At 40.0% G+C, this 27,443-nt stretch overlaps 1 protein-coding gene across 2 annotated transcripts in view; it reads left to right on the top strand.

Annotated features, from left to right (window-relative positions):
* CNTNAP5 (contactin associated protein family member 5) overlaps positions 1 to 27,443 on the top strand; it is a gene marked incomplete at both ends in the record, with an annotated part of 877,051 nt that overhangs the window by 541,000 nt on the left and 308,608 nt on the right. For both annotated transcript variants that reach the window (XM_082841270.1, XM_082841269.1), the window contains one exon: positions 16,180 to 16,286. In XM_082841270.1, coding sequence (XP_082697396.1) covers positions 16,180 to 16,286 — 107 coding nt within the window. The remainder of the gene's footprint in view (positions 1 to 16,179; positions 16,287 to 27,443) is intronic.

Below are 27,443 nucleotides of genomic sequence, written 5' to 3'. Positions count from 1 at the left end.
AAGGGAAAAGAATCTGAAAAAAAAAACATATATATATGACTGAATCACTGCTGTACACCTGAAACTAACACAACATTGTAAATCAACTATACTTCAATTAAAAAATACAAAATAATGATAGGAAGATTAAAAGTATTTCACGTGTATAAAAATTTCAGGGAAAATTCAGTAAGAATAGGGAATGAATGCAATGTATGATTTATTTCCTAAAACCCCAGAGGTGGGGAATAGTCTGCACTTTCTGTACCCACTGTAATGTTTTCAAAGGTGGCTTCAGACAGAATTCCGAGGGATTCCAGGGCAGAGTTCAGGCCCCATGGAGAGAGATTACAGTAGGTGACTAGTGATTTCTGCCATAGAAGTAGGAGGGAGTGAAAACAGGGTGACTTCCAACTTTTTTCTTAGCCGAGGAGGGAAAAATTAAACACAAGATTCATCTTAGACTGAATGTCAATGCCATTCAATCCAACTGAATACAAATCCGATTGATGAACAGTTAAGGATTGAACTTTGTGGCATGGATTTTTAATTTTGGCTTTTGAATATTTCCCACTAAGGTTCTCATTAATATAAGACTTTTTAGACCACGTTTTCCACCCCTTTAAGTCAGGTAATAACGAATCTAAACACATTGAAAAGAAAAAAATATAATTTTGGAAGGAAGGACTTAGTATTTCCTTTTTTGGTGGTTCTTCTGCAATCTTCATGTGCAGGTGTCATAGCATTGTAGCTCAAATTGAATTCAGAGCCTAGTCCTAGAACAGACACAGAGTCAGGGGCCAATGAAGATGCTGACTGGCTGCGGTCGAAATCAAGAACTCCAACCTTGGCCGTCAGCGATTTTATCACGAGGCACTGTGTGGCCAGAGAGTGTGGTTCACGTCTCTGCTGCCTTACCTCTCAAGCCCTAGAGGAAGATCTGAACTAAAAACAGAATGGTGGCTGCTTAGTTCCCTCCAGGAAGCCAGGTTTGCTGCTCCAGTGGACAGGACATGGACGCAACTTAAATGAGCAAAGATGTAATGTGACCTTTCTTAGCAGCTCCTGAGGTTAACAAGAGAATGGAAATGCCAGATCTGCACAGACAGGCTGAGTAGCAAACTGAGCTGAGCAACATGCACACCAAAGCTCTCTCTCCACAGACTTGGAAAAAAGTATCTGCTACGAAAAGCGAGAAAAGAAAAAACACAATCTGGGTATGTCTCACAAAACACCTGCAAGTGTGGATGGAAATAATAACGAGTTCACACTTTATGCACATTCTACAGTACCTTATTTCCTTCCCTGAGTGATTTGAGATTGTTTTTGTCTTGATTTGGCTAAAGAGGAAGTTAAAACTCAGAGAGTCATAAATAATTTCAAATGTCATGAAAGCTAGAAAGTGGCTCAACTGGGACTTGAAATCGGGTCCCTGTAATCTGAAGTCTGGGTTATTTGAGTGAACCCTGTCACCTCTGTGGAGGAGCCCACACTATAGCTCAACTAGGACACAAGGGGACAATCCCAGAAAAGGCCTCACTCCATAGCACAGTCTCCATGCTCAGAAATGAGAGCATCTGGTACACTCCCTAAGTCTCTGCTTCTCAAACACCAGCTCCAGTTTAATTGAACTGGGTGACTTTTACACCAAAAATAAGAGAACCTTATAAGCATGTCCAAATGGCTCAGCATCCTGGATAATCCAGGCCCTGCTGGTGTCGTGTCTGGTCACATTATTTGTGGGTTCTAGAGGCCATGGCAGTGACCACAGCCATGAGGGCTATCTTGGACAGTATGAGACTCCCGTGGAAAATACAACCTTGGAGGAGTCAGGATAATAAAACTTGGGGGGGAGGATTGATGAACCCAATCATAATCATAACCTGTGCCCTTCTTGGCTTGTATCATATGAGTGTTTTTTTTTTCTTTCTTTTGTTTTTTTTTGGTCAATGAAATCCTTTTATTCCACCAAATAAAATCATAGGACTGCCTATAACAGATGAAAGCAATATTTGAAGATCAAACTAAATATTTCTAAACTTGGTCTGTGAAAACATGGAAGCACTTTGACCCAGGGGTCACAGATTACAGTCAGATGTTAGCCTCAGCACCCTTTCATGTGGCTTTTCTGTTTAGGTTGCTAAATATTTAGAAAATCTTGATTCACACAAGTAAGTAGTTCCCAACTGTTACGAGTTTTGAATATGTTGCCTTGCAATAGCAGATATTTTTCTTTGACTTAGTCAGAAGAGTTCAAAAGTAAGGGTAACATTTTTTATTTCAAATTTGAGAACTGTGTGCATTCCTCATAAATACGGAAGCCAGATAAATGCCTAGTCAGTGTCATCACTTTCTATAATATCGTCACCAAACAAAAGTTCTTGTGCCTGATCCACAGCGAAGCCAAACAAACTGAAATATTGAAGTTTGGATATTGAAGTTTGCAGCAGAGAAAGGTTTATTGTAAGGCCACGCATGGAGAATGGGTGGCTCATGCCCTCCCCCACCCCCAAACTCTGATCTCCACAAAGGGTTTCAGCAAACATTTTTAAAGGCAAGATGAGGGAGGGGCGTGGTTAGTTGTTGCAAACTTTGTGGTGTCAGAATCCTTTGTTCTGGCAGCTGTCCAGGTAGGTCTGGTTACAATGTTCCTATAAACCTCCAACAAGACAAATGTTACTTCCTGTTCTGCAAATGTTTATCTCTATATGAATGAACGGTGTTACACCTTTAAAGGAGCCCTGAGAATGGGCTAGCCTATATATTTCAGGCTATAGGCAATATTCTTTTACAAAAGGGGCAGAGCCAGCATGACTAAGCACAGGGAAAGGAACCCATCTAATATGGAGTCAGATTTGTTCTTTCCTATAATATGGCATTATTTTGATGTCACATTCATCTTGTTCTTGCTTTGTTATTATGCAGGGAAAGAGCATGTGGCCAGCAGATGTTTCTGGGCTTGGCTGGGTTAAAGTGGATTTAAGTGTGTTAAAGTAAGTGTAGCAGCACCCCTTTCTCAGCCACCCTACCTGCAGGGGCCTGAGCTGACCCAAAGAGACCTGGCCAGTGCAGTGTGACATCCTTCCCCATTGATAACGCTAGTAGAGTCTTATCCCCATGATCACACAGTGGAAGCAGGAGACGATTCACAGCAAGGTCTCCAGGGTTAACCTGGAGCACAAAACTAGCATATTGTTAGTGTAGTGTGTTAAAATCTGATACATAACACATTGTTTTTTAAATTTAAAATTTAAAAAAAAACAGAAATATATGCAAAAAAAAAAGGGGGAAAACCACTACAGTTTGCAATCCCCAGATTGAAATAGTTCTCTACTGGAGTCTAGGCCCTAGCTATTCACAGCAGTGTGAGGACCAGCAGCCTTGTCATCTGCAGGGAGCTTATAATAAATGAAGAACCTTAGGCTCTATCCCAGACCCACTGTATCAGAGTCCACATTTTTTTTTCCTGCAGTACATGGGCCTCTCACTGCCGCGGCCTCTCCCATTGTGGAGCACAGGCCCCGGACGCGCAGGCTCAGTGGCCATGGCCCATGGGCCCAGCTGCTCCGCGGCATGAGGGATCCTCCCAGACCGGGGTACGAACCTGCGTCCCCTGCATCGGCAGGCAGACTCCCAACCACTGCGCCACCAGGGAAGCCCCAGAGTCCACATTTTAAACAAAATTTGAGAAGCCCTGAACCGGATGATAACATTGTACCCATTCATAGTGGGGTCTGAATGATGTCCTAAAATTTAAGAATAAGACCATTCTAATAATCTACTGTTTGCACTTCCTGCACAGACTCAGCATAACAATTGAGATGCCTTCTAAATGATGTCAAACAAAATCACTCTACTACAAGGCACACAAAACCTTTTACCGAACTGATAATGAGGTAGAAAAACCAGACCAGACTGCTCTCCCATGAAATGCAGAACCCATCTATAAGTCACGTGCATGCTCTTTCCATTCTAATGAAGCACGTCTATGCTATGGAGACAAATGGATTGATTAGAGGAATTTGATTCTATGTGATTTAGTCAAAACGACCCACATCTGGTTAATAGGGAGTTTTCTTCCCTTGTGATTTTTAAAAACATATTCTTTTATTACTTGGAGAAAGGAGATACGTATCTTTGCCTCTAACGTAACCAGGTAGCTATGATTTGCTATTAGATTCCTGGCCTCCAGTTGCTTCTCATAGTAACAAGTATTGGAATGGGTAACACTGACAAATTCTTCTTGATTTGGAATGTCCTGTGCTTTGAAGAAATGGCTTTAGAGGAGAGCTGAGCCTCTCTTGGTCAAAAACTTGAAGAGAGCACCTTCCCATTTTGCTATTCATTCTCCACCAAAGGCTAGTGCAGGGAGGAGAAGTGGACACTGTGGGTGCCCGGCTCTGTCTTGAACCCCAGCAGGACTCCTGGGATCACCGATGTGCACTGCAAACTTATTTGACCATCATTGCTTTGTCCATTATCTGGGGATCTTCTCAGCCACTATTGACAATTAACTCCCTGCTGTGAACTAGACTTGGAAAATTTAGAAAACTGACTTCTGACACTTTCCTTTTTCTTCCCTTAATTCCTTAATATCTACATCTGCTGTAATTACAGCAAAATTCAATTATAATGAAAATCCAACTGGGGGGGTAAAATGGGATTATCGTAATTGTTAGAATGGAGAGGCACAGAAATAGGTTTCAAAAGCTTTCAGAAAAGCTATCTAACCAAAACAAGATCCACGTGGTTGGCTGCTAATTAAAGCAAACAGACAAAGGAGCGAAGGCAACCTGGCTGATTTTTTTTATGTATGAGCTTTATTAAAAGACTTACATTAGTCAGCTTGCATTTTGAGGACAGTTGAAATGTTTTGTTCTTCTGTCTCTAAGGAAAGCATATAGAAATTGAAACTGACCTTCAGCTGTATAAAGGAGGGATGAGAATTCTTAAAAAGGGAGGTAACTCCATGGAGTGTAAATACATTCAGACTCATTTATAGATAACCACTTAACTGAACATTTGGGAATTCCAGAGGCCTGTCGATGGATGTTCTATTCGTTTCAATCTGTTATGGGAAAAGGAGAAGAGGACAATTTGATAGTGAGGAAAAATATTTCTATAGGTGTTTATATAAATGTACTGAACATTTTTTAGACGGATTTCTCTTTTAACAGTTAGAAAGCATCTAACTTTCTTTAGATGCTTTTGAGTTGGGAATGTTTTGGGGGGTGCACATGTTTCTAAAGATTGCACATGTCTAAATAACTGCAGTAAAGACAGGCATTCAGGCACACACAGTTAACGATTTGGCTTATTTTCTTAGACAAAGACCATTTTCTTTAAATTTTTACAAGTGATTTAAAATATTCGTGGATCGATAGACGGTCATAATGAATGGTAATCATTAGGATTATATTACCAGATGGGCTTTGTTCCAAAGGAGCAGAGGCCTCACCCATGGAATTTTATTTGCAGAGTTTAATGAGGGAAGTTTAATGAGGGTGATCTATTAGACCTGGCTTTGAATGCCTGCTTTGCTTGGGCTGGTGAGCTGGGACCTCGCTGAGCCTCCCGTAGCTTTATGCAGAAGACTCATTCACCTGGACATCTTCTCTTGACCAGCTGGTAGCATCCCTGGGCTAAGAATGTGTCTTGGGACAGCTTGACTATCAATTCCTAGTGACCATTTTCTGAGTGGAATGAGTTTCTCTTTGCTCTTGTCCGATAGCAAAATAAAATATGAATATCAGCTCATGGATATATTTCTTTCTAGTTTCATTGTAAAATAAATGACCCCCCCACAGAGATATATAAAGAATAAGATGGTACTTTTATTCTCACAGTTTATTATTAACAGATTATCAATTTGGTCTGTTTACTTCCAGAACTTTTTCTCTCTCTCTAATAACAACAAGGACAATCACAGCAGAAACTACACAAGTTACTCTGCAATGTGTTTTATGTACTCAATAGTATATTATACATGAAGAACTTTCCAATGTATGTATTCATTTTAATTGCCTCATAGCATTCCATAGTGTGGACATACCATTATTTATTTAAACATTCCCAAAATGGTGAAGTATGTTTCCATTTTTAAATTGTTAAGAATGATAATAATTTTACATATATCTTTGTGCATGTAAGAAAGCAGTTCTGGGGCATTATTCCAAAAAGTGGAATTGCTAAATCAAAGCAGATTCATAATTTAAGGTCTGGAAATGCCACTATATCCATGGCAATGGTCTTCACACTCTGCATGAACAGTGAGGAACATAACAGGGAAACACTGGCCAAGGTTATGGAGGGGGGAATATGTTAAACAAGAAGAAATACCCAGAAAGGATAAAGAAAATAAAAAGAAAAACCCCAATATTAAAATATATATATATATACAAGTAAAGGGAGGTAACTCTTTTCCCCTCACAATTGCATATTAAGAAAAATAAAGTAAAATCCAAGATTTCCTAGTTTTAAGGAAAAAGATTCACCTAAATACTGTTTAGGGGAGTTTAGGGCATTTTGGAGGAAATTTTGGCTAGCAGATTAAACCTAAAATTTGTTATTTTCACCAAAAAGTATCCTTTAAGGTGACAAAGAGACCCACAGAAGCGGGGGGATCAGAGACAGAATTCAGTGCTTCAGACTCAGCAAATGGAAGCCACTCCCAGGGATGCTCTGGGTATTGTGCAGAGCCTGATGGGAGAGCAGGGGGCAAAGTGGGGGGCCCAAGGTCTAGTGCTGTTCACAAAGGATGAATTTTGTAGGCAGGTTAGATTGTTCACAAGTTTATTTTTTGTTTCAAAGAGTTAGATTAAATTTCTCAGAATTACAAATTCAAAACCCTGTTGTTTAAGCTTTTCAAAACTCAGCTTATAAAATTGTATTCTACATATAAGTCTAGCAAGTATCAGCAATCAAATCGCAAAGACTTTGAATAATGCTTAATGCCATTTATGGATTTGATTATTTAAATGCCTTCAAATATTGTAAACTACGTTTTTTTTGAATTTTATCTTATTTATTTTTTATACAGCAGGTTCTTATTAGTTATCTATTTTATACATATTAGTGTATATATGTCAATCCCAATCTCCCAATTCATCCCACCGCCAGTGCCCCCAGCCACTTTCCTCCCTCAGTGTCCATACGTTTGTTCTCTACATCTGTGTCTCTATTCCTGCCTTGCAAACTGGTTCATTTGTACCATTTTTCTAGATTCCACATATATGTGTTAATATACGATATTTGTTTTTCTCTTTCTGACTTACTTCACTCTGTATGACAGTCTCTAGATCCATCCACATCTCTACAAATGACCCAATTTATAATATGTTTTATTTACTCTCCAAGTAGTTTAATTTATGACATTAAAAAACAGAATAACAAATATTTATCAAAGTTAAATATTCAGAAACATGAACATTTAACTTTGGTGAAGTTAATTTATTTGAGATGTTCTAATAAGGAAGATTTTTAGGTCTAAATCAGTTATATTATACTTTTTAAATTGGAGTTTACAAGGCTCATAAATAGGCCAAGTTCCCTTAAAAATTACAAATATCAAATAATTATTAAGAAAATCTTTTCAAGGTTTTAATAGAATCTTGCTACAAGAGGAAAAAAAAACCTATCTCAGGCCAATTCAAAGCTCCAACTCTTGGCAGGTCCTATTTTATGAAAAAGGAAAAATTAGATATTCCTTGTTAGACATAACAAAAGTAGTCAATTAATGATTATTAAACTTCTTGACTTGATGCAAGACTATTTAAGGTCCTAAGTAAGCTTCCTCTTAAGGGTTACAATCTACTGACATTGCTCTTAATCTTATTAAAATTCACTATAAATATGCTTAAAGAATTTTTTCAAAGTCAAGAATGCTAGTTTCTTCCCAGAAAGATGCATGATATAGAAGTTTCTGGACAAGATCACCTTTGGGACCTTTTTTTTTTTTCTTTCATTACCATATTCCTTCTTCACCCAAAAACATTAATACTAAGGCTTTGATTATCTTAAGCTGTTGATACTGAATTTACAAATTTTGGGGATTAGAAATTTTATGCCTTAAATAGGCACTTATTATGCAAAGAGATGAACATGCAGACGTTATCCTTGTTGGTGGTGCTCCTGGACCACTCTGGCCCCTATGCTCAGTCAAGTGCTCCACACCATTGATAATGGGCTGGCCATGAAGTCTGTATCCTTGTATTCAAAGACAAATGTATTCCTGAATGCATTTTCCATTTTGCTTAAGACCATGATGAGTCTCTGCATTTTTCTATATTTGTAAGATTAGATAATTCTTAAGTTTATGTTAAATAATAGGTTAAAGTTTTGAATTTTTGAACAGGCTAAAAGGCTGTGTCTGGCTTGCATTAATAACTTATAAGGCCCTTCCACCCAAAGCAGGCAGAGTCTAGAAACAATCTCATTAACTCAGATAGACTTAGCAAATACAGAAAAAAGTCTTTGTTATCTGAAAAAATTAAAATAAAAACAAGAGCAGAGCAGGGACAGGGGTCATCTTCTTTACTACTTATTTAAAGATTTCACAAATTAGTAACAAAAAGTGGTTGAAATAGAATCTTTCCCCACACTTCACCACTGCATGAGATTTATAGAGTAAATTATATATCATATATATATGATGATATATGATGATATGATATATATATGATATAGCATATCATTACGCTAATTATATAATAAATATATACTTGATTCTCTCCTGTGGATTTATTTATTCCCAATTAACCCATTTGTCATGGCCATCAAGACCTCTTCTCCCACGAAAAATATATTTTAAGAACTCTAAACTGACAGCTCCAAGTTTGCTAACGAGTTTCTGAAATCAGCGGGAAACTGTGTGAAGCCCCCCCCCCGCACCCTTAGCAGAAGTGATGCTCTAAGATGCATGCTTGGAGTTCACTTTAAGGAGATAGATCACGTGACATTTGGTGGTGGAAAGACTGCACAGTGCTTGAGAGTAAGCCTTCAGTGACAGGAGGCATGGCTCCATCACTTCATACACGGACAAGTTATTTACACTCATCTTGTCTTACTATCTTCATCTATAAAACAGAAAATAATACATTAAAGCTACATCTCAGATGTGATCATGAGCACATGTTGAAGTTTCCTTTCAAAGGGAAAGACTTCAAGAAAGCCAAATCCACAACGCCCCAATCTTGGTGGAGATATTTTGTAGGAGACTAACCATGAATGTTTGGTTGAATGTGATTAGGTTAGTCACAAGGCTGGTTAAAGATCATTGCACTCTTTAACATATGGTTAAAGGTAACAAGAGCTAGATGGATAAATTGAATTTCTCAAACAGACTTTTTATCTCATTAAAACTTATCAAAAATTGTACACAGACTTATCAGGAATGCTTAAACATGTCTTCAAAGGAGCACTAAGTTGCATCATTTCAAAACCATCTCCAATTTGTAGAAAATTATCTCTGTAAGTACTTCAGAGATTGTACTTACAAGTAATGAAAAGAGATTGCATCATTTACTCGTAGCCTTAAAGGCCACTGAAGAGGATCGCATTCCTGGTGTCCATCTTACTTCTTCCCTCCTGCACCTGGGTTTCTGTCTCCTCTCTCTAAATTGCTTCTTGCCTGTGGTTGCACAGAAGGCTCCCTTTACGTGTCTCAGATTTCTTCACTTAAGAAAAGGTGAAGCTCTTTGTCTCCCCTCTACCCCACTCAGCTCTTATTGTGCTGCTCAGTGTCAGGCAGGTAATAGTAAAGGTGAGATGATAGGCTGTGGTTAGCTGAAGAGGCTTAGCTAAATGAGGACAGCTTTGGCTGGCTATTGCACCCCAGACATACAAAGTTTATTTATTTATGCAATCAACAGCCACTTCTTGAGTGCCCACTCTGTTTACTACGTTGCATACTCAGTGAACAAAATAGAAAACAACTTATGCCCTTATGGAGATTACTTTCCTTTGTGGGAAGACAGGTAACAAATCATAAACTTAATGAATAAGCAGAGTGTATATTGTGTTAGAAGACAGGAAGTGCTAAGGATGAAAAAGTAAGGGAGGCTGGGAAAGGGGATTGGAGGTGCTGAGTGAAGGAGAGTTGCAATTTTACTTTATAATTTTCTTTTAATTTAAATATAGTTGATTTACAATGCTGTGTTAGTTTTAGGTGTACAGCAAAGTGACTCAGATATCTATCATCTATCTATCTATCTATACACATACACATTCATATGTGTATATATATATATATATATATATATATATATATATATATTCTTTTTCAGATTCTTTTCCCTTATAAGATATTACAAAATATTGAGTATAGTTCCCTGTGCTATACAGTGGGTCCTTGTTGGTTATCTATTTTATATATAAGAGCGTGTATCTGTTAATCCCAAACTCCCAATTTATTGCTCCTCCCCACTTTCCCCTTTGGTAACCATAAGCTTGTGTTCTATGTCTCTGGGTCTATTTCTGTTTTGTATGTAGGTTCATTTGTATTATTTTTTGAAATATTCCCACATATAAGTGATATCATATGATATTTGTCTTTCTCTGTCTGGCTTACTTCACTTAGTATGATAATCTCCAGGTCCATCTTTGTTGCTGCAAATGGCATTATTTTATTATTTTTTATGTCTGAGTAATATTCCATTGTGTCCATATAGCACATCTTCTTTATCCATTCATCTGTTGATGAACATTTAGGTTGCTTCCATGTCTTGGCTATTGTTAATAGAGCTGCAATGAATCTGTTTTTTTGTTTTTTTTTGTTTTTTTGTTTTTTTGCAGTGAATAGTAGTACATGTACCTTTTCAAATTATAGTTTTCTCCAGATAAATGTCCAGGAGTGGGATTGCAGGATCATGCAACTTTAAGTAGCATGATTGTGGCAGGCTTCCTTGAGAACACCATTTTATCAGAGACAAGAAGGAGGTGAGGAGTGGGCCATGTAGACATGTTGGGGAGAGCATCCTGGGCAAAGAGAACTTCAGTGCAAAGACCCTGACAAAGCAGCATCCCTGGTGTGCTTTAAGGACAACAAGGAGTTCAGCATGTCTGGGGGAGATGTAGAAAAGGGAGAAGAGTAGGGATGAATTTGGAGAAGTGATGGGGGTACAGATCAGCAGGAGCTGGTAGGTAGTTTAAAGATGTTGCTTTTACCTTGATTAAAACAGAAAGCCCTTGAAGGGTTTCAATCTGCCTTAGATGTTAATAGGATCTCTCTTGCTTTTGTGTTGGGGACATACTGAAGGGATTGGAGATGGAGGCTGGTAGACCAGTTGGCTGATGATCACAGTTGTTCAGGCAAGAGATGCTGGTGACTCAGACCAGAGTGGTAGCAGGAGGTGACAAGAAGTGGTCAGATGCAGAACAGATTCTAAAAGCAGAGCCAGAGACATGTACTCGTCCCTCAGATGAGGGCTGTGAGGGAAGTGGGGGGGACTTGCAAGTGTTGGGATCTGGAGAATGGTAAGTATGGAGTTGCCCTCCTCTGATAGTGAAGGATGTGAGTAGAGAACTTGGGGGGCAGGAGGCGAAGTATGAGATCAGAAAGTCAGGTTTGGACATGCAGTTTGAAACATCTGACACCCAAGTGGAACTTTGAAGCAGGCAGCTGGATTTATGGGTCTGGAATTCAGGAGAGAAGACTGAACTTGAAATATAAACTTGGAAGTCACTGACGTGGAAAATCAGGAGATTTGCAATGACTGTTCTCAGTAATCTGATCTTCGTTTAAGAGAAGCCGAAAATTCATATTGATCCTTTGAAACTTTCTAAATTATAAACATACTGACTATATTTTCCAAAACTATGTTGATTCCCCCTGCTTTCTTAATGCTTTTCCCAGGGTTGGTCTGCTCCAGCTGGAAACTTGTGCTTGGCCTCAGTGAAAGCTAAGTTAGGGAAAGAACCACTCTGATCTTTCTCAAGGAAAACGGCAGGGGTCCCTTTGTTCTTCCTAATGCCCGGGGGGAGGGGGGGCGAAGTGTATTTGGCAGAAAATATGCTTGCCAAGATGCTTGAAACTGGACTCTAGTCTTTGGAGTAGGTCAGTCTCTCAGTATTCTGTAAAACACTCTCTTTGAAGAAGCTTATCTAACTGTCTCCCTTGCTGTGCATCTTTAAGAAGCATTTTCTTTTCCTTCATATCTCCCTGCGAACAAGAAAGCACACCACCAAACAACTGTGAGCCAGAACCATATGCCACGGAAGGCTGGGCGGGACCATTAATGAGGTCCATGGGCCACTCTGAACAACTCTTCCGCCCACGTCATCTCTTACCTGGGTGGTCCACAGCTCCAGCTAGCAATGAGCCTTTCCTTTTGGAAGAAGTTTTGATTTCGGGGAAAATTATACTTTCTCATATAAAACTCGTATAACGCTTTTGTCCCTGTTATATTTTTTTCTTTTCTCCTTCCATTCCTAATTCTTTTCTGCCTTTTCTTCAACTCTTTCGTTCATCTCCCTTCAAATTATGCACATCCTACTTTTAGAGAGACACAAACAGCTTCTGATGCGTGTGCCCTGCTCTCCGAGTCCTTGCTGGCACACATCATGATGCTTCTTTGGGCTTCTGAAGAGTATGACATCAACAGTTGTGTTTCTGCTGAAAGCTGTTTATTAATCGTCGTACACCACAAGAAGGCACATCTGATTCAGCTATATATGAAATATCATTAGGATTTTAGAAGGTAGTTGTTCAGCATGATTATCTCATAGCAAATTGAATTCAGTGCCTTACACCTAAGATTGTCACTGTCCTCACACTTAATGAGTTCTATTCACTTGCGTAGTTCCACACTGGCCTCTTTCTGCATTCATGTCTCAAGTGCTCAGTGTATACCAAGTAGAGAGAAAAAGAAACAAAACACCAGTTAAAATGAACTGATTAAAGAACACGGAAATTATACTCCTAAAACTGCCCTTTTTAAATAAGCCAGTTGGGGCTATACATCTTTTATTTTGAGTGTCTACTTTACAAATGAGTTTTTCTAATCACAGTGTGCATTGAACCAAAATGAACCAAGCTCAAAGGCAGCCCTGTAAGTATTCATTCAATTTTTTCTCGTTCTAGGAATATTAGATGCTTTTCTTTCCCCAGGTACTCTTTTTCCCTCTCAGAAATACATCATTTTTTTTGAGTGACCATAAACAAATGAATTTCTAGCCTACATATTCTTTGGTAAATTGAGCTTAGTAACACTGTAATACAAGGTCTGTGCGAGGCTTTTTAAGTATGTTCAAAGTACCCAGCTAGTTCTTATACTTTTCCACAAGATCCCTCCCCCTACACGCCCCACTTAGCTTGGCAATATTGAGTTTTAAAAATACTTTAAAGTGTAAAATTGTAAGGAAAAATGTGTTTCTATTGCTGTTTGTATTTATAGGATGCTGATTTACAAAAAGTTAAGATTGTTAGTTGGAAATAAGAGAATCCCAACTCAAGCTAGCCTGAATACATAAGGGGTTTTCCCAGAAAGATCTTGGGTTGTCTCACAGAATCTAAGCTAGATTAAAACAACCAGCCCTCAGAAAGTTCAGGGATGCAACCTAATCTTGGAAACAGCAGAGACCTGCCATACAAATATTGTCAGGATTCTCTCCATCTGTCTTTTCTGCTGCATTCTGGACCTCAGCATTTTTTTCTCTCTTTCACTGCAGATAAGCTTTCTTCTCATGGCTGAAAACATGGCCAATGACAACTTCTGAGTTTTTATCTTATAGCTTCAGTCATCCAAAAAGGGGCTGATCTGAACTTTCTTGGTGCCAAAACCAAAAGAACTAGAGGATAACTACCTACTGACCTGGCTTTGCTCAGCTTTCCATCTTTAAAGCAATTAACTTTTTCTTGGTGGAGGGAGGGGAACAGTAATACCATTGTTTGTCAATCATGGAATCTGACTCGTGTGTGTGTGTGTGTGTGTGTGTGTGTGTGTGTGTGTGAGATTGGGGGAGGGGAGTGGGATGGGGTGGGATAGAGCAGCCATAGACATGTCATGTAAGAATTTGAGAGGTTCAGAGGGGAAAGATCTTGAGAAAAGTACACTGCAGGAGAAGCAGTATTCAGAAACAAGCAAGTTCTGGATGCGAAAGAAGAAAGGTGTGGAGGAGGGTGGGCCTTCACAGGCTCTCTATCAGGGCACGCCCAGAGGCAGAGGTTCTTGCTTGGAGTTTGCTCGTGAGGACACTTTTGCTTCAAGTTTATCTAACTTCCCCACAGCACAATGTTACTGGTGTCGGGGGTGGGGGGGAAGAAACCTGTGGTTTATCTGAGTAACAAGCCTGTTTCTTTTCCACCAAGCTGGGTGGGGGAATCCAGAGGAAGGGTAGAATGTGCAGTAGGGAAGGGCTCATGTTTTGGTTTATTTATTGATTGGTTGGATTTTGTGATCATATTCCAGAGCAAAATTGCTGAGTCCCTTCCCCCCCCTCCCTGCTTTTTTCTGTGTTTTTAAGCCTTAGCTGGACACCATGGAGTTATCAAAAGGTTTTTCCCAAACAGAAGCCCTGTCAGCACAATAGTGTGTTTGCTGTGCTGAGCAGAACATTTCTAATAATATGTCTGGACATATTCAGGAATATTAGTTTCTGGGCTTTGAAACAATCATTGCTGGAGGGTTTCCTACCTATGTAGGACACTTAGGGTAAATCATCTTACTTTTCCTTGCCTCACATTTTCGGAGGCTGCACAATGAACCCTTTTGTTGTATTATACCACTTCTGTGATTTCGCTGTTTATTCCCTATCCCTGTTGAAATTCATGAGATTTTACTCTTCCCGTAAAGATTGTTTTCAAAAATTTCAGTGTTTAGAATTGCTTTTACTCTTAATCTTATTTGTTATACATATTGAGCACTTGCCTGGTTATTTTTTAGGAGAACAGTACCCGGAGTGTAGAGATTTTAAATCATGTATGTAAGAGATGAAGAGAATTACCTAAAGACACCATGCAGTAAATTGCTGAGCTGGGATTTGTGCTCAGATATATATAACCCTGAAGTCTGTGATCTTTGTCGAGAAGAAATGAATGTTGCCTTCACTCCCCTTGGCCCAAGTGACACTTAACGTTTGTCCTTGTTATGCTTCACATCTTGAATTTTCACTTAATCCAGTCCCAGTGTTTTTTTTTTTTTTTTTTTTTTTGCGGTACGCGGGCCTCTCACTGGTGTGGCCTCTCCCGTTGCGGAGCACAGGCTCCGGACGCGCAGGCTCAGCAGCCACGGCTCACGAGCCTAGCCGCTCGGCGGCATGTGGGATCCTCCCAGACCGGGGCACAAACCCATGTCCCCTGCATCGGCAGGTGGACTCTCAACCACTGCGCCACCAGGGAAGACCCCCAGTCTGTTTTAATCCTTTTTGCTAACATCATTTGTAGTAGCTTTATGATAGCCCATTAATATTATGTACTACAACTTTCCTAAGAAATCTTCTCATGTTGGAAACTTACATGGATTCATCACGGCATCATTGTGAATAAGGATAATTAGCACACATAGTTTTATGTTTTGAAATACATCCTAAAGATAGAGCCATCTAAGGGTGATTTCTGGGTTAACTTATATGAATGTTTCAGAGAGTTTTTAAAGTGTATGGTGAAAATATTTTTCAGAATAGTCATACTGTTTTCATTATAAGTAGTAAAGTCTTCATTTTAAGGGTGTTATTGGCTCTGTTAATAATTATAGAATTTCCTAGTATGTTAACTGAACAGATACCATCTTTTCAAATTCATGGGGAGTTTAAAATAGATTCCTGGCCGTCACCCAAAAGAGAAGCAGGAGGATTATGACCTCAATTATTTGCCCCTTTCCCCTTTCCTTTAAAAATGCAAAACCTTTTCAAAATGCAAAATTACATCTTTGTCTATTTTGTTCTACAGTAAGTGAAAAAACCTTATAAATTCTGACCACTTCAAATTAACTTTAAGTCAATGAACATGTGCCCCAGTGTTGAAATGCTTTATTTAATTGCCTAAATCAGCCCTGAGCCTTTCTTTGCCCAGTAGTACCAGCTGGACCCACCTCTTATGGTGAAACCATTGTCTTATGTTCACATATTCAAGTCTCACTCAGGAATGGGAGTAGAGCAGAACGATTTCTACCATTAATTCATGTAGTTGGATATAAGACGTTTTTGTTTTTCCCCTTATTTCAACTGATTTGGTTTATTTTGTTTGACTTTGCTCCATCTCTCAAGGTGTTTGCCAAACTACTGTGAACATGGAGGAAGCTGCTTCCAGTCCTGGGTGACCTTCTACTGTAACTGCAGTGACACAGGTTACGTGGGCGCCACCTGCCATAACTGTGAGTAGACTCATGCCTACCCACAGTAGAATGGGCAAAAATCCACGAATATCAGGGATAATGTCAGGATATATTCAACATGGGGTGGGCACGTTTTATTCATTCCTTCAGTGTGTGTTTCTTTTTTTTTTTTTTTTAATTTTTGGCTGCGTTCAGTCTTCACTGCTGTGCACGGGCTTCCTCTAGTTGCTGTGAGTGTGGGCTTCTCTTTGTTGTGGTGCGGGGGCTTCTCACTGCAGTGACTTCTCTTGTTGCAGAGCATGGGCTCTAGGCGTGCAAGCTTCAGTAGTTGCAAAATGTGGGCTCAATAGTTGTGGCTCTTGGGCTCAGTAGTTGTGGCTCACCAGCTCTAGAGTGCAGGCTCAGTAGTTGTGGCACATGGCCTTAGTTGCTCCACGCCATGTGGGATCTTCCTGGACCAGGGATCGAACCCATGTCCCCTGCATTGGCAGGCAGATTCTTAACAACTGCGCCACCGGGGAAGTCCCCAATGTGTGTTTCTTGAGAGCATACTCTATGCCAAACACTGTGGTGATCATAGAGGATGCACAAATACAAAGCCATATCATCATGAAGCTCAAGGTCTACCAGGAAGACAGAAAGGAAATAGGATAAGTGTTGAGGTAGAGGAAAGACAAGGTGCTGTAGGCACACAAAGAAGAGCTCTGAAGTCAACTGCATTTTCTAGATGGGCTAAGTTAGGCTGTGCAATAAACAACCTGCATCTCGGTGGCGTAAGTAATGAGCAGTTGAGTCATGCCTGTGTTACCTGCATATCACACGTCTGCAGGGGACCCTCTTCCAAAGATGTTCTTATTCTGGGAAGCTGACAGAGACTCCATCATCTGGAATGTTGCCCTGTCAGGGAGAGGGATGCACAAGGAAACATGTGTTTTTAAAAGCTTCTACCTGGAAGTTTCTACTTGGACACTTCTACCTGGAAGTGGCAAATGTTACTTCCACTCATGGAATCATTGGCCAAATAAAGTCCCATGAGCACCTAACTTCAAGGGGGTAGGAAGTGTCATCTTACCATGGTATCTGAGACAATAGAACCAGCATATTGGTGATAAGTACTGATAATGTCTGTGTGTCCATGTTGGGGAGGCTTCAGATAGAAGGTTTGAGCTGATCTCGTGATAGGAATGTGGCAGACAAGGAAAAGAAAACAGGAAACTGAAACTGTAAGTAGTTTCACATGGCGGGAGAGTTCTGACAGTAAATGGTAAGAAAGGAAGCAGGAAGTGAGGAACCCGGAGCACACAGAGAATAAGGGGAGAGGAGGAAAAAGTAAAGGAAGAACAGCAGTGCCATGATTTCCATAATTTGATAGTCCTGTCAGGGTCACCAAACAAAAAAAAAACACATGACAAAATAGAGAAGGTTTGCTGTTTGGAGAATTGTATGTCAAACTGTGTGAAATGAACTGTAAGTTTAACTGACAAAGATGTAATTGGAAGGTGCTGGCTATAGTTGTAGGAGATTTCACAGAAAATGTGAACTTCAAAATTGACTTAGAAGGTAGAGGAGTGGGAGAAGGGCCCTCTAGGATAATGTAAGAGCCAAACCAAGGCTGGACCTATTCTGAGGACTTCAAGGAGACTATCACTCAGGGCCAGATCTCACCTGTTTTCCTTAAGTCCTTGCTGTTCCTGGCATGGCACTCAGAATGCAGAAAGGGAACGGTAGATGCCAGCTGGGCTAGAATCAGACTCTGATCCAGGATGAACAGCGCTGATGCTCTCATCCCTGCAGACCTCTCAGCCATTCTGTGGCCTCTTCTATGCCTTGTAATGTAACATTCACCAATGGTGACCACAGAGGAGGCCAAGCAAATCAGAGAAGAAATAGCCCATTGGCCATCATGAGATGACATTATTACTGTTAGCTGCCTGTAGAAGTGAGAAACACTGCCTGGCTTTATAATGATATAACTTACTTAAAATTTTCTATTTAGAGATTTGGAACAGTGAACAACAGACTGAGTGAGATTAGATTTAATTTTTAGCAAACTCTTATACTTGAACAAGGACAAAATTTTAACACGCTGGAGCTTGTTTTTGCACAGATCCTGTAAAGGAAAACTAACAAAATCTTGTGGACCATTTTAGGGCTAAAATTACAAGTTTTTATTTAAGATTCTCAATTAATACCAATCTATAATTTTTTTAAAAAATTAATTAATTAATTTTTGACCGTGTTGGGTCTTCGTTGCTGCATGTGGGCTTTCTCTCGTTGCAGCAAGCTGGGGCTACTCTTCATTGCAGTGCACGGGCTTCTCACTGCAGTGGCTTCTCCTGCTGTGGAGCACAGGCTCTAGGCACGTGGGCTTCAGTAGTTGTGGCATGCAGGCTCAGTAGTTGTGGCACACAGGCTTAGTTGCTCTGCGGCATGCGGAATCTTCCCGGACCAGGGCCCAAACCTGTGTCCCCTGAATTGGCAGGCAGATTCTTAACCACTGCACCACCAGGGAAGCCCCCCAATCTATTAATGTTGAGTCCGGTTCCAGAACTATTATCCCTAAACAGCCAAGAACAACATATACTTGGACAGATACATTGTAGGACACATACAGGACTGTCCAGATTGTATGGACAATGCTCTTGTAAGAAGCTCAGAGGCAACCAGAGTGGCCATCAGTTTAATAGTGAGATGAGAGAAACTTGAAGATTTAAGTCAGAACTATCCAAATACTGACCAAATCATATGATAACATTCCTATGGTTTGTAAATCTTATTCTGTTCACTTTCTCCTAAAGTAATTTAATAATATTTTGAGAATTTCATCTCTATGGATGCTCTCCTCCTTTAAATTTATCCATCCTAAATATAGGTGCTAAAAATGCTAAAAATAGAAGATTTCCAACTCCATAAAAAAAGCATGAACTTAAAAGTCGACGGATGTGAGGTGCTGATTTTTAAAGGAACACTGTCAAAGTTGATGAGCAGGAAACTTAACATACCAAGCCTTCAAAACCTCATTCTCTTTTTATCCCCCTTTCTGTGACATTACTCAGGGTTTATACCATGGGCTGCAACACTATTAAACCCCTCCTTCCCTTCTGGGCACCCAGCCAGGACAGATCAGAGGTGCTTGGGTGGCTGTGAGGTTTGGATGCCTATGCAATTCAAAAATTCGTCTCTCTTTAACTAATCCCTCTTCTTCCCCCCAGTTGGGCGAGGGGCACTGTTTTGCGTCACATGTGTAAATTGAGTAAATCAAGTCATGCTTTCCTGCCTTCAGAAAATCTGTGTCCCGAATGTAGGGCATCAGAAATGAGAGCTGCTAAAATACAGAAAACAGAACAGAGGATCCCCTCAGGTAAAAGCAAAACAAGCAAGTTCGCAAACATGCTAGTGTGGAAATGGTAATGCCCTTGGTGTGTTGGGCTGTAATTCCTTGAAACAGTCATGCACAATCAGAAGAGTCGATGCAAGACCTTTAGATTTGTAAGACATTTATAATGATGCTTAAAACTCGTAATTTCTTGACTACTGGTCTTTTGTCTTTTTGTGCTCTTTAGGATTGGTTTGGTTTTTTTCATTCTCGGTGCATCCTAGTAAATGTGAACCGATAGGACTAACGACAGATATGATTCGCTTCTTTCTATCTCGCTTTGTGGATAAGAGAGGGGTCTGGCTGAGGAGGAAGGTATGACGAACTCTAAGGAATGGTACAATGGGAATTCCCAAAGTCCTTAAACATGGTAGGTTGCTGTTAAAAGTAGGTATGTCTGGGCTTCCCTGGTGGCGCAGTGGTTGAGAGTCTGCCTGCCGATGCGGGGGACGCGGGTTTGTGCCCCGGTCCGGGAGGATCCCACGTGCCGGCGGAGTGGCTGGGCCCGTGAGCCATGGCCGCTGAGCCTGCGCGTTCGGAGCCTGTGCTCCGCAACGGGAGAGGCCACAACAGTGAGAGGCCCGCGTACCACACACACACAAAATAATAATAAAGTAGATACTTCATCATTGCATTTCAATTTTCTTTCCTCCTTACCTGATGACATATAAAGAACTTGGGTACACAAGTTATGTTACTTGGGTACACAAGTTATGTTACTTTTCAAACACACTTGGTTCAAAGCCTCCTGCTTAACAAGATATGATGATTATGTGGGCAGTTCCTCTCCAATCTGTGGCAGCTTCCCCACAGAAGAAGGAAATATGAGGCCATCACTTATCCCATGAACTGACATTAAACATTATGTCTGTAAGTTGCTTCGGTCAGCAACTTTCTCCCCTAAGTTGTATCCTATTTGCCAGAGGGAAAACTGAAGGTAAAATAATGTTTTCAGCCCAGATTAAGTCCTGGCAACCCACCCAGTGATCAGAGCCTTCTGATCACTAGAGCTGGTTATTGGTTTTCTAAAATGTGCACGTTTAGAAGGTTGTGTAATTGAAGACAAACTACTGAGTACTCAAGGTATATCTTGGCCATGGTATATTATGAATCCAAGTTAAGATTAAAAGGAAGAGGTTTTGTTATGGGAGCTTAATCATAGATTAGTCTACAACATAATGATAAAGTGATGTGGGTATTATTATTCTCCCCATTTTATAGATGAGCACACTGAAGCCCAGAAGGTTACGTATCCTCCTCAAGGTAACATATGTAGCAAATGAAGGAGCTGGGATTTAAATAGAGGGAATCTGTCTGTGATGCAAAATAAGCCCCATATCTTATTTCCTTTCTCAAATAACGAAGACATTTTGCAAAACTGTGTATATGAACTTAGTGATGGGACATTCATGACGTCTTTCATACTGCTTGAGACCCAGTAGGATATTGTGATACCAGATAGAAAATGCAGTTCTAGAAGACGGAGAGGTGAGAACATTTTTGTGTTCTAGAATAATCATGAAATCATCCTAGAAGGAAGTAGCTTGAGTCAGCACTTGAAAGACAGCTCAAATTAAAATGGATAAAAAGACGAGGGAAGCCTATTGAAAACAGAGGTTGCCGAGAGCCAAGGTGTGATGGTAGAATATATATACTGTGATTTGGGACAATGCAGATGTTTGCCTGACTCAAGAAAGGGAAAATAGCTCTTTTCATTCATTCCTGAAGCCCAAGTGGTATTCCCATAAAGCAATTTCCCCTAGGGGAAATCTGAGCTCACTTCCCTTTATTACCAAAGCTTTTCACACGTTATTGCAGTATCTATAAATATGACTTTAATGACTGCATAATAAATAGTCTATTTAATGGTTTCTTGTTTTTATTCAACCATTTTAATCTTTTTTTTGGGTGGGGGATGAGGAACCCTGTGTTGTTTCCAAATATTTATTATTCTAACCAATACCACAGTGGGCATCTTTGTGCTTAAATAAATTTTAACCCCACCTGTTCCATTGTTTTCTTGAACTGGGCATAGGAATGGCATATTTGAGTCAAAATTATGAATCATTTTAAGGATCTTGATTCACATTTCAACTAGCTTTCCTAAAGTCTTGCTACAGTTTATACTCTGATCACTATTTTTTGAGACATCTTGTTTCACCTTCTAAGCCAGAATTGTTTACTATATGTTATAAAACTATTTTACATGTTTTTACTAAAACATTTGCATACTTTTAAAATTAATTAATTTATTTATTTTTGGCTGCGTTGGGTCTTCGTTGCTGCGTGCGGGCTTTCTCTAGTTGCGGTGAGCGGGGGCTATTCTTCCTTGCAGTGTGCGGGCTTCTCATTCTTGTGGCTTCTCTTGTTGTGGAGCATGGGCTCTAGGCGTGCGGGCTTCAGTAGTTGTAGCACACGGGTTTAGCTGCTCCACGGCATGTGGGATCTTCCCAGACCAGGGCTCGAACCCATGTCCCCTGCATTGGCAGGTGGATTCTTAACCACCATGCCACCAGGGAAGTCCCATAACACATTTGCATATTGACATGGAAATTATTATGGACCCTCATGATGAATTCCAGATGAAGAATAAGGTTTTATAGGTGAATTATGCAGTAGGAATAAGATTATCTCTACAGAACTGTATTTAATCATTCAACAAGTATGTACCTTTTGAAAGCACATCTGATGTGAGGAACCAGGCAACTGACTGACTCTTACCTTGCCCGGACTCGGTAAGGACCCAAGTACTTACTCCTCATTTTCCACATGTCTCCTCATGAGTGGGACTATCCTTGATCTCCTCAGTATCTATATCTGATCACATTCACATGGACCCTTTTCCGGGGTCTCTTCACTGTTTTTCAGCCTTTGCAAATCCCTTTTTACCATGTAGCCTCTCCGACATCCTAACAATGCCTTTCAGCTCACTTTTCAGCTTGGCAAGAAGATGTCTGCTTTCCTCCTCTCCCAAGCTTGACATAGTGCCTCCCCCATTGGGCAATGAATAGCCAGGTATTGATTGGGAGCATATCAAGTTGTCTGACAATCAGCCTCTAAGGTAGCCATCATAGAGGGATAACACTTTAGCTATTTTAGCAGTAGGTAAATGGTCCTCTCACTGCATGATATTTCATGGTTGAAATGAAAGGTTAGAGACAGTAGGGGATTCTGGTAATAAGAGGTTTATTTAGAAGCAGGACTCATATCTCTTTGCTCAGTTCAACTCATATCCTAATATTATTCTGTGGGTTTCCTATCAAGATCTAAAGAAAATTCATCTCCAGGGTTAACCCTGAATGCCATCAGCAGCTGTTCTAAGCTGTAACTAGCTACCTAAAGTAGAAGAAGAAAAACAAAAACAGTAATGCATTTTTTTATCTTTTTATTTTATATTGGAGTACAGTTGATTAACAATGCTGTGTTAGTTTCGGGTGTACAACAGAGCGATTCAGTTATACATGTAGATGTATCCGTTCTTTTTCAAATTCTTTTCCCAATTAGGTTGTTACAGAATATTGAGAAGAGTTCCCTGTGCTATACAGTAGGAATGAATTGTTGAATCCACACCCTGCTTCATTTTATGACACTAACCTTTGGTGTCATCATTACCTTTATTCATGTTAACTCCCCCACTGAGACTCTAAACTCCTTTAGGGGAGGAACTGTGTCTTGCTTACATTTGTACTAACCATATCTAAAGAACTGGTGACATCCAGGGCATATCATGTAATTGGTGAGACAGACAGTTACGCAGAAAAAGATAACTCATTGTGCCATTAAATGGGGAATCTGTAAGGACAGGATGGTGTCTGAATATTCTCTGTGTCCCCAACCTTTTGTCTAATCCCTGACACATCATAGGTATCTGCTGTTGGCTGTACACACAGATGGATAAATCAGATAGGAGCACACAGTAATGTGGAGTTACTGGGATAAGGGCACTGTCCCTTTCTGGGGGAGGTGAGAAAGTTTTCACAATAATTGACATTTGAGCAGAGGCTTGAAGGATGAGAAAGAACAAAAGACAGAGACACATGAAGTGTCGTGCAGCAGGGAGTGCTATGAGATGCTTAGCACAGCTGGAATCTAAGGTGAAATGGAGGAAAGGAGAATCAGGATTTGCAGACAGAAGAGAAGATGGGTGATTCATTGAGAAGGAGCTTGTTTCTCTGTTGAGCACCTAGGAGCCAGCCACAGTTTCTTGGTTTTGTTCTAATGCTGAGAATTGACTTGCTAATATATATTTTGTTGTTTGTTTTTTTTATTTTGTAAGTTCTTTTTGGAACTCTAACTGTGATTGTGTCGTAGAACGTGCACCGAAGTTGGAAGACAACTTCATGTTGGGTGCAAGGGTCCAAGTTGGGTATGTGTTGGGCGCAAGGGAGAGATCCGATGCTATTTGCAATTATGTGAGCAGCAAATAATGAGAGAGCAAGCTAGAAAGAAGGGATCTGACTTGAAAGGCATATCTAACATTGGATCAAACAGACTTGGAGACAAATCGAATACAGCAGAGAGAAGGATGGCTTGTAGCTTTGTAGCTTGGAAGACTTCACGAATGAAGGATGTAGTGACTAAGTCCCCAGGTCGCTCTGGGCCTGACAGTTAAATCCAGGCTCTACAACTTACAAGATGTATAACCGAGGGTGAGTTATGTGAGTGCTGTGTGCTTTAATGTCCTCGTTTGTGATACGTGGCTAGTAATAGCAGCTACGTAATGGAAATATCATGAGGATTAAATTAAAAAATTCCCATAAAGTATTTAGCCTTGTGTCTGGCAAATGCAAAGCCCCTGATCCATGTCATCTATCATTTGAACAGATGGAAGACATGCAGACCGAGGCAAAGACTTAGCAGATGAAATCTTCAGTTCAGTTTGGGGCATGATGTTTGCCTGGAGATATGTTACCTATGCAGAAGTACCTGGACATCCCAGAGTCAGGTCCCGGGGGAAAGATCGTAATCACTGGGTGTATAGTTGCTGAAGCCTTTTGAATCGTTGAAGTCAATCAGATATGGTGGGCCAAGGGGCTCAAGAAGAGATACGATTGAGACACAACTAAGAAGGAAGTGTGAGGAAAGAAAAAGGAAGAACGAAATAAAAATGGTAACGTAAAAGGCGGAAGAGTAGTGTTCTGAGAATAGATTCTAAACAGAAATGTCCAAGCAGTGTGCTCCAGGTTACTTCATCATTGTGTTTGGTCATAGTTGAATGGCTGGATGTTTACATAAGAAGTTGGAGAAAAGCACAATAAGTGAAAGAAAGACAGCGGTTTTCAAAAATTTATTTTTTAATTAATTAATTTGTTATTGAAGTATAATTGATTTACAATGTATAAGTTTCAGGTGTACAGCAAAATGATTCAGTTATATATAAATATATATTCTTTTTCAGATTTTTACCATTATAGATTATTAAAAGATAATGAGTATGGGTCCCTGTGCTGTATAGTAGGTCCATGTTGGTTATCTATTTTTTGTTTTTTGACTTGTACCTATTTATTCTTTTTTTTTTAACATCTTTATTGGAGTATAATTGCTTTACAATGGTGTGTTAGTTTCTGCTTTATAACAAAGTGAATCAGTTATACATATACATACGTTCCCATATCTCTTCCCTCTTGCGTCTCCCTCCCTCTCACCCTCTCTACGCCACCCCTCTAGGTGGTCACAAAGCACCGAGCTGATCTCCCTGTGCTATGCAGCTGCTTCCCACTAGCTATCTACCTTACGTTTGGTAGTGTATATATGTCCATGCCACTCTCTCACTTTGTCACAGCTTATATAGAGTAGTGCGTATATGTTAATCACAAACTCCTAATTTATCTCTCCCCACCACCTTTCCCCTTTGGTAACCATAAGTTTGTTTTCTATGTCTGTGGGTCTATTTCTGTTTTATATGTAAGTTCATTTGCATCATTTTTTATATTCCACATATAAATGATACCATATGATATTTGTCTTTGTCTGACTTACTTCACTTAGTATGATGATCTCTAGGTCCATCCATGTTGCTGCAAATGGCTTTATTTCATTCTTTTTCATGGCTGAATAGTATTTCATTGTGTATATATTTACCACATCTTCTTTATCCATTCATCTGTTAATGGACACCTAGGTTGTTTCCATGTCTTGACTATTGTAAGTAGTGCTTCTATGAGTATGCGGGTGCATATATCTTTTTGAGTTAGAGCTTTTCCAGATATGTGCCCAAGAGTGGGATTGCTGGATCATATGGCAACTCTATTTTTAGTTTTTTAAGGAACCTCCATATGGTTTTTCATAACGGCTGCACCAATTTACATTCCCAGCAACTGTGTAGGAGGGTTCCCTTTTCAAGAGACTTTGTTAATTGATAGCTATCATAGGTGTTGTCAGGATCCCGGTGATTCAAAACCACTACCTGCCACTGAAGTGATTTTACTCTCCTTCAGGAGGAAAGACCAATATCTTTTCATCCGTTAATAAACAAGTAATGCAAGGTAGTGTGCAGTTATGTGCATGGATCTGACTGCAAGGTGCCTGCAAGCCTGTGAGGAGAGAGATTAGAGCAGGATGAGCTGAGGTGAAAGGCTTCTTGGAGGATTGGTCTGGCCTGGACACAAGGGAGGGACTTGGGTAGGCAGAGAAGTCTTAGGAGAGTGTTTTTCAAGGGTGAGAATCAAAGGAAGGATTTGAAATAAGGAAGAGCATGGAGACTGTTTGGGTTTTACTCAAGGCACAGCGTAAGAGCAAGGGAAGGAACATCCCTTGAGCTTCTTTTAAGTGCCATGCACTGTACTGGGTGGTTTATATAGGTCATCTCACTCTCTGAGGCACCCTCACATCCTTAGCTCTAACCTTGTTAGACTGTGACTTCTTCAGACAGCGGGGTCTTCACATATGCAAATCTCCTGACCAGAGATTCTTCTTACACTGTCTTTGCTTGAGTAACTTTGTCAACTCCTGCAAGAAGCCTACCCAGACCTTTCCTAGACGTTGCTCCCCCTTGTCCCTTTAGCATCCACTCACAGAGAATTGATTCCACCATATCAAAATTAAAGGTTTAGTTCTTGTTTTTCTTCCTACACTGCCAGTTTTCCATGTGTTCCTCTCTCTGGCACTAGCTGGCACATAGTAGAGGATCAATGAATGTAAACATCTTTTGATGGCCCAAATGCTTAAAGCCACAGAGCTGGTGGAAGTGGGATTTGAACTCAGTTCTAGATGGTTTGAAAGCGCTTCCTCTCCACATTAAAACATCTCTAAGTGTTGAGTATGACCTATTTAGGAAAATAATCTAAAAAAGCATGGATATATGTATCTGTATAACTGATTCACTGTGCTGTACACCTGAAACTAGCACAACATTGTAAATCAACTAGACTCCAATAAAAATTTTTTTAAGATCTCTAAATGGAAGAAAGAGCACACTTAAATATTTTATGGAACATGGTAGGATTATAAACAAACGGATATGAAGACTTCTGATTCGACAGGAGCAGGAATGAAGGTTGTATATACACCTCAGATCGATTCTCTTCCTTTTGAACATATCTCAACGATTTAAGTGTTTCCCACAGTCATCTCCTCCATGGTGATTTGTTTTATTTGTTCTTTCCTTCCTCTTTATCTCCATCTCTCCCTCTACCTCCCCTTCCCCTCTTTAATTGAAGCTGCAGTAAAGCTAACTTCAAATACTTACATTGGATTGACAATGTACAATTGTCAATTACAAAAAAAAAATGTAATCACAAGGTTTGGCTTTTTTCCAAATCCTTAGAAGCAACACAAGATGCCCAAATATGAAAGAAGATAATTAACTGGAGATAATTTAA

The sequence above is a fragment of the Leucopleurus acutus genome (assembly GCF_964270905.1).
Source record: "Leucopleurus acutus genome assembly, chromosome: 6".
Lineage (NCBI taxonomy): Eukaryota > Metazoa > Chordata > Mammalia > Artiodactyla > Delphinidae > Leucopleurus > Leucopleurus acutus.
Note: the sequence above shows the minus strand (reverse complement) of the source record. Positions and strands in the feature narration are given on the sequence as shown.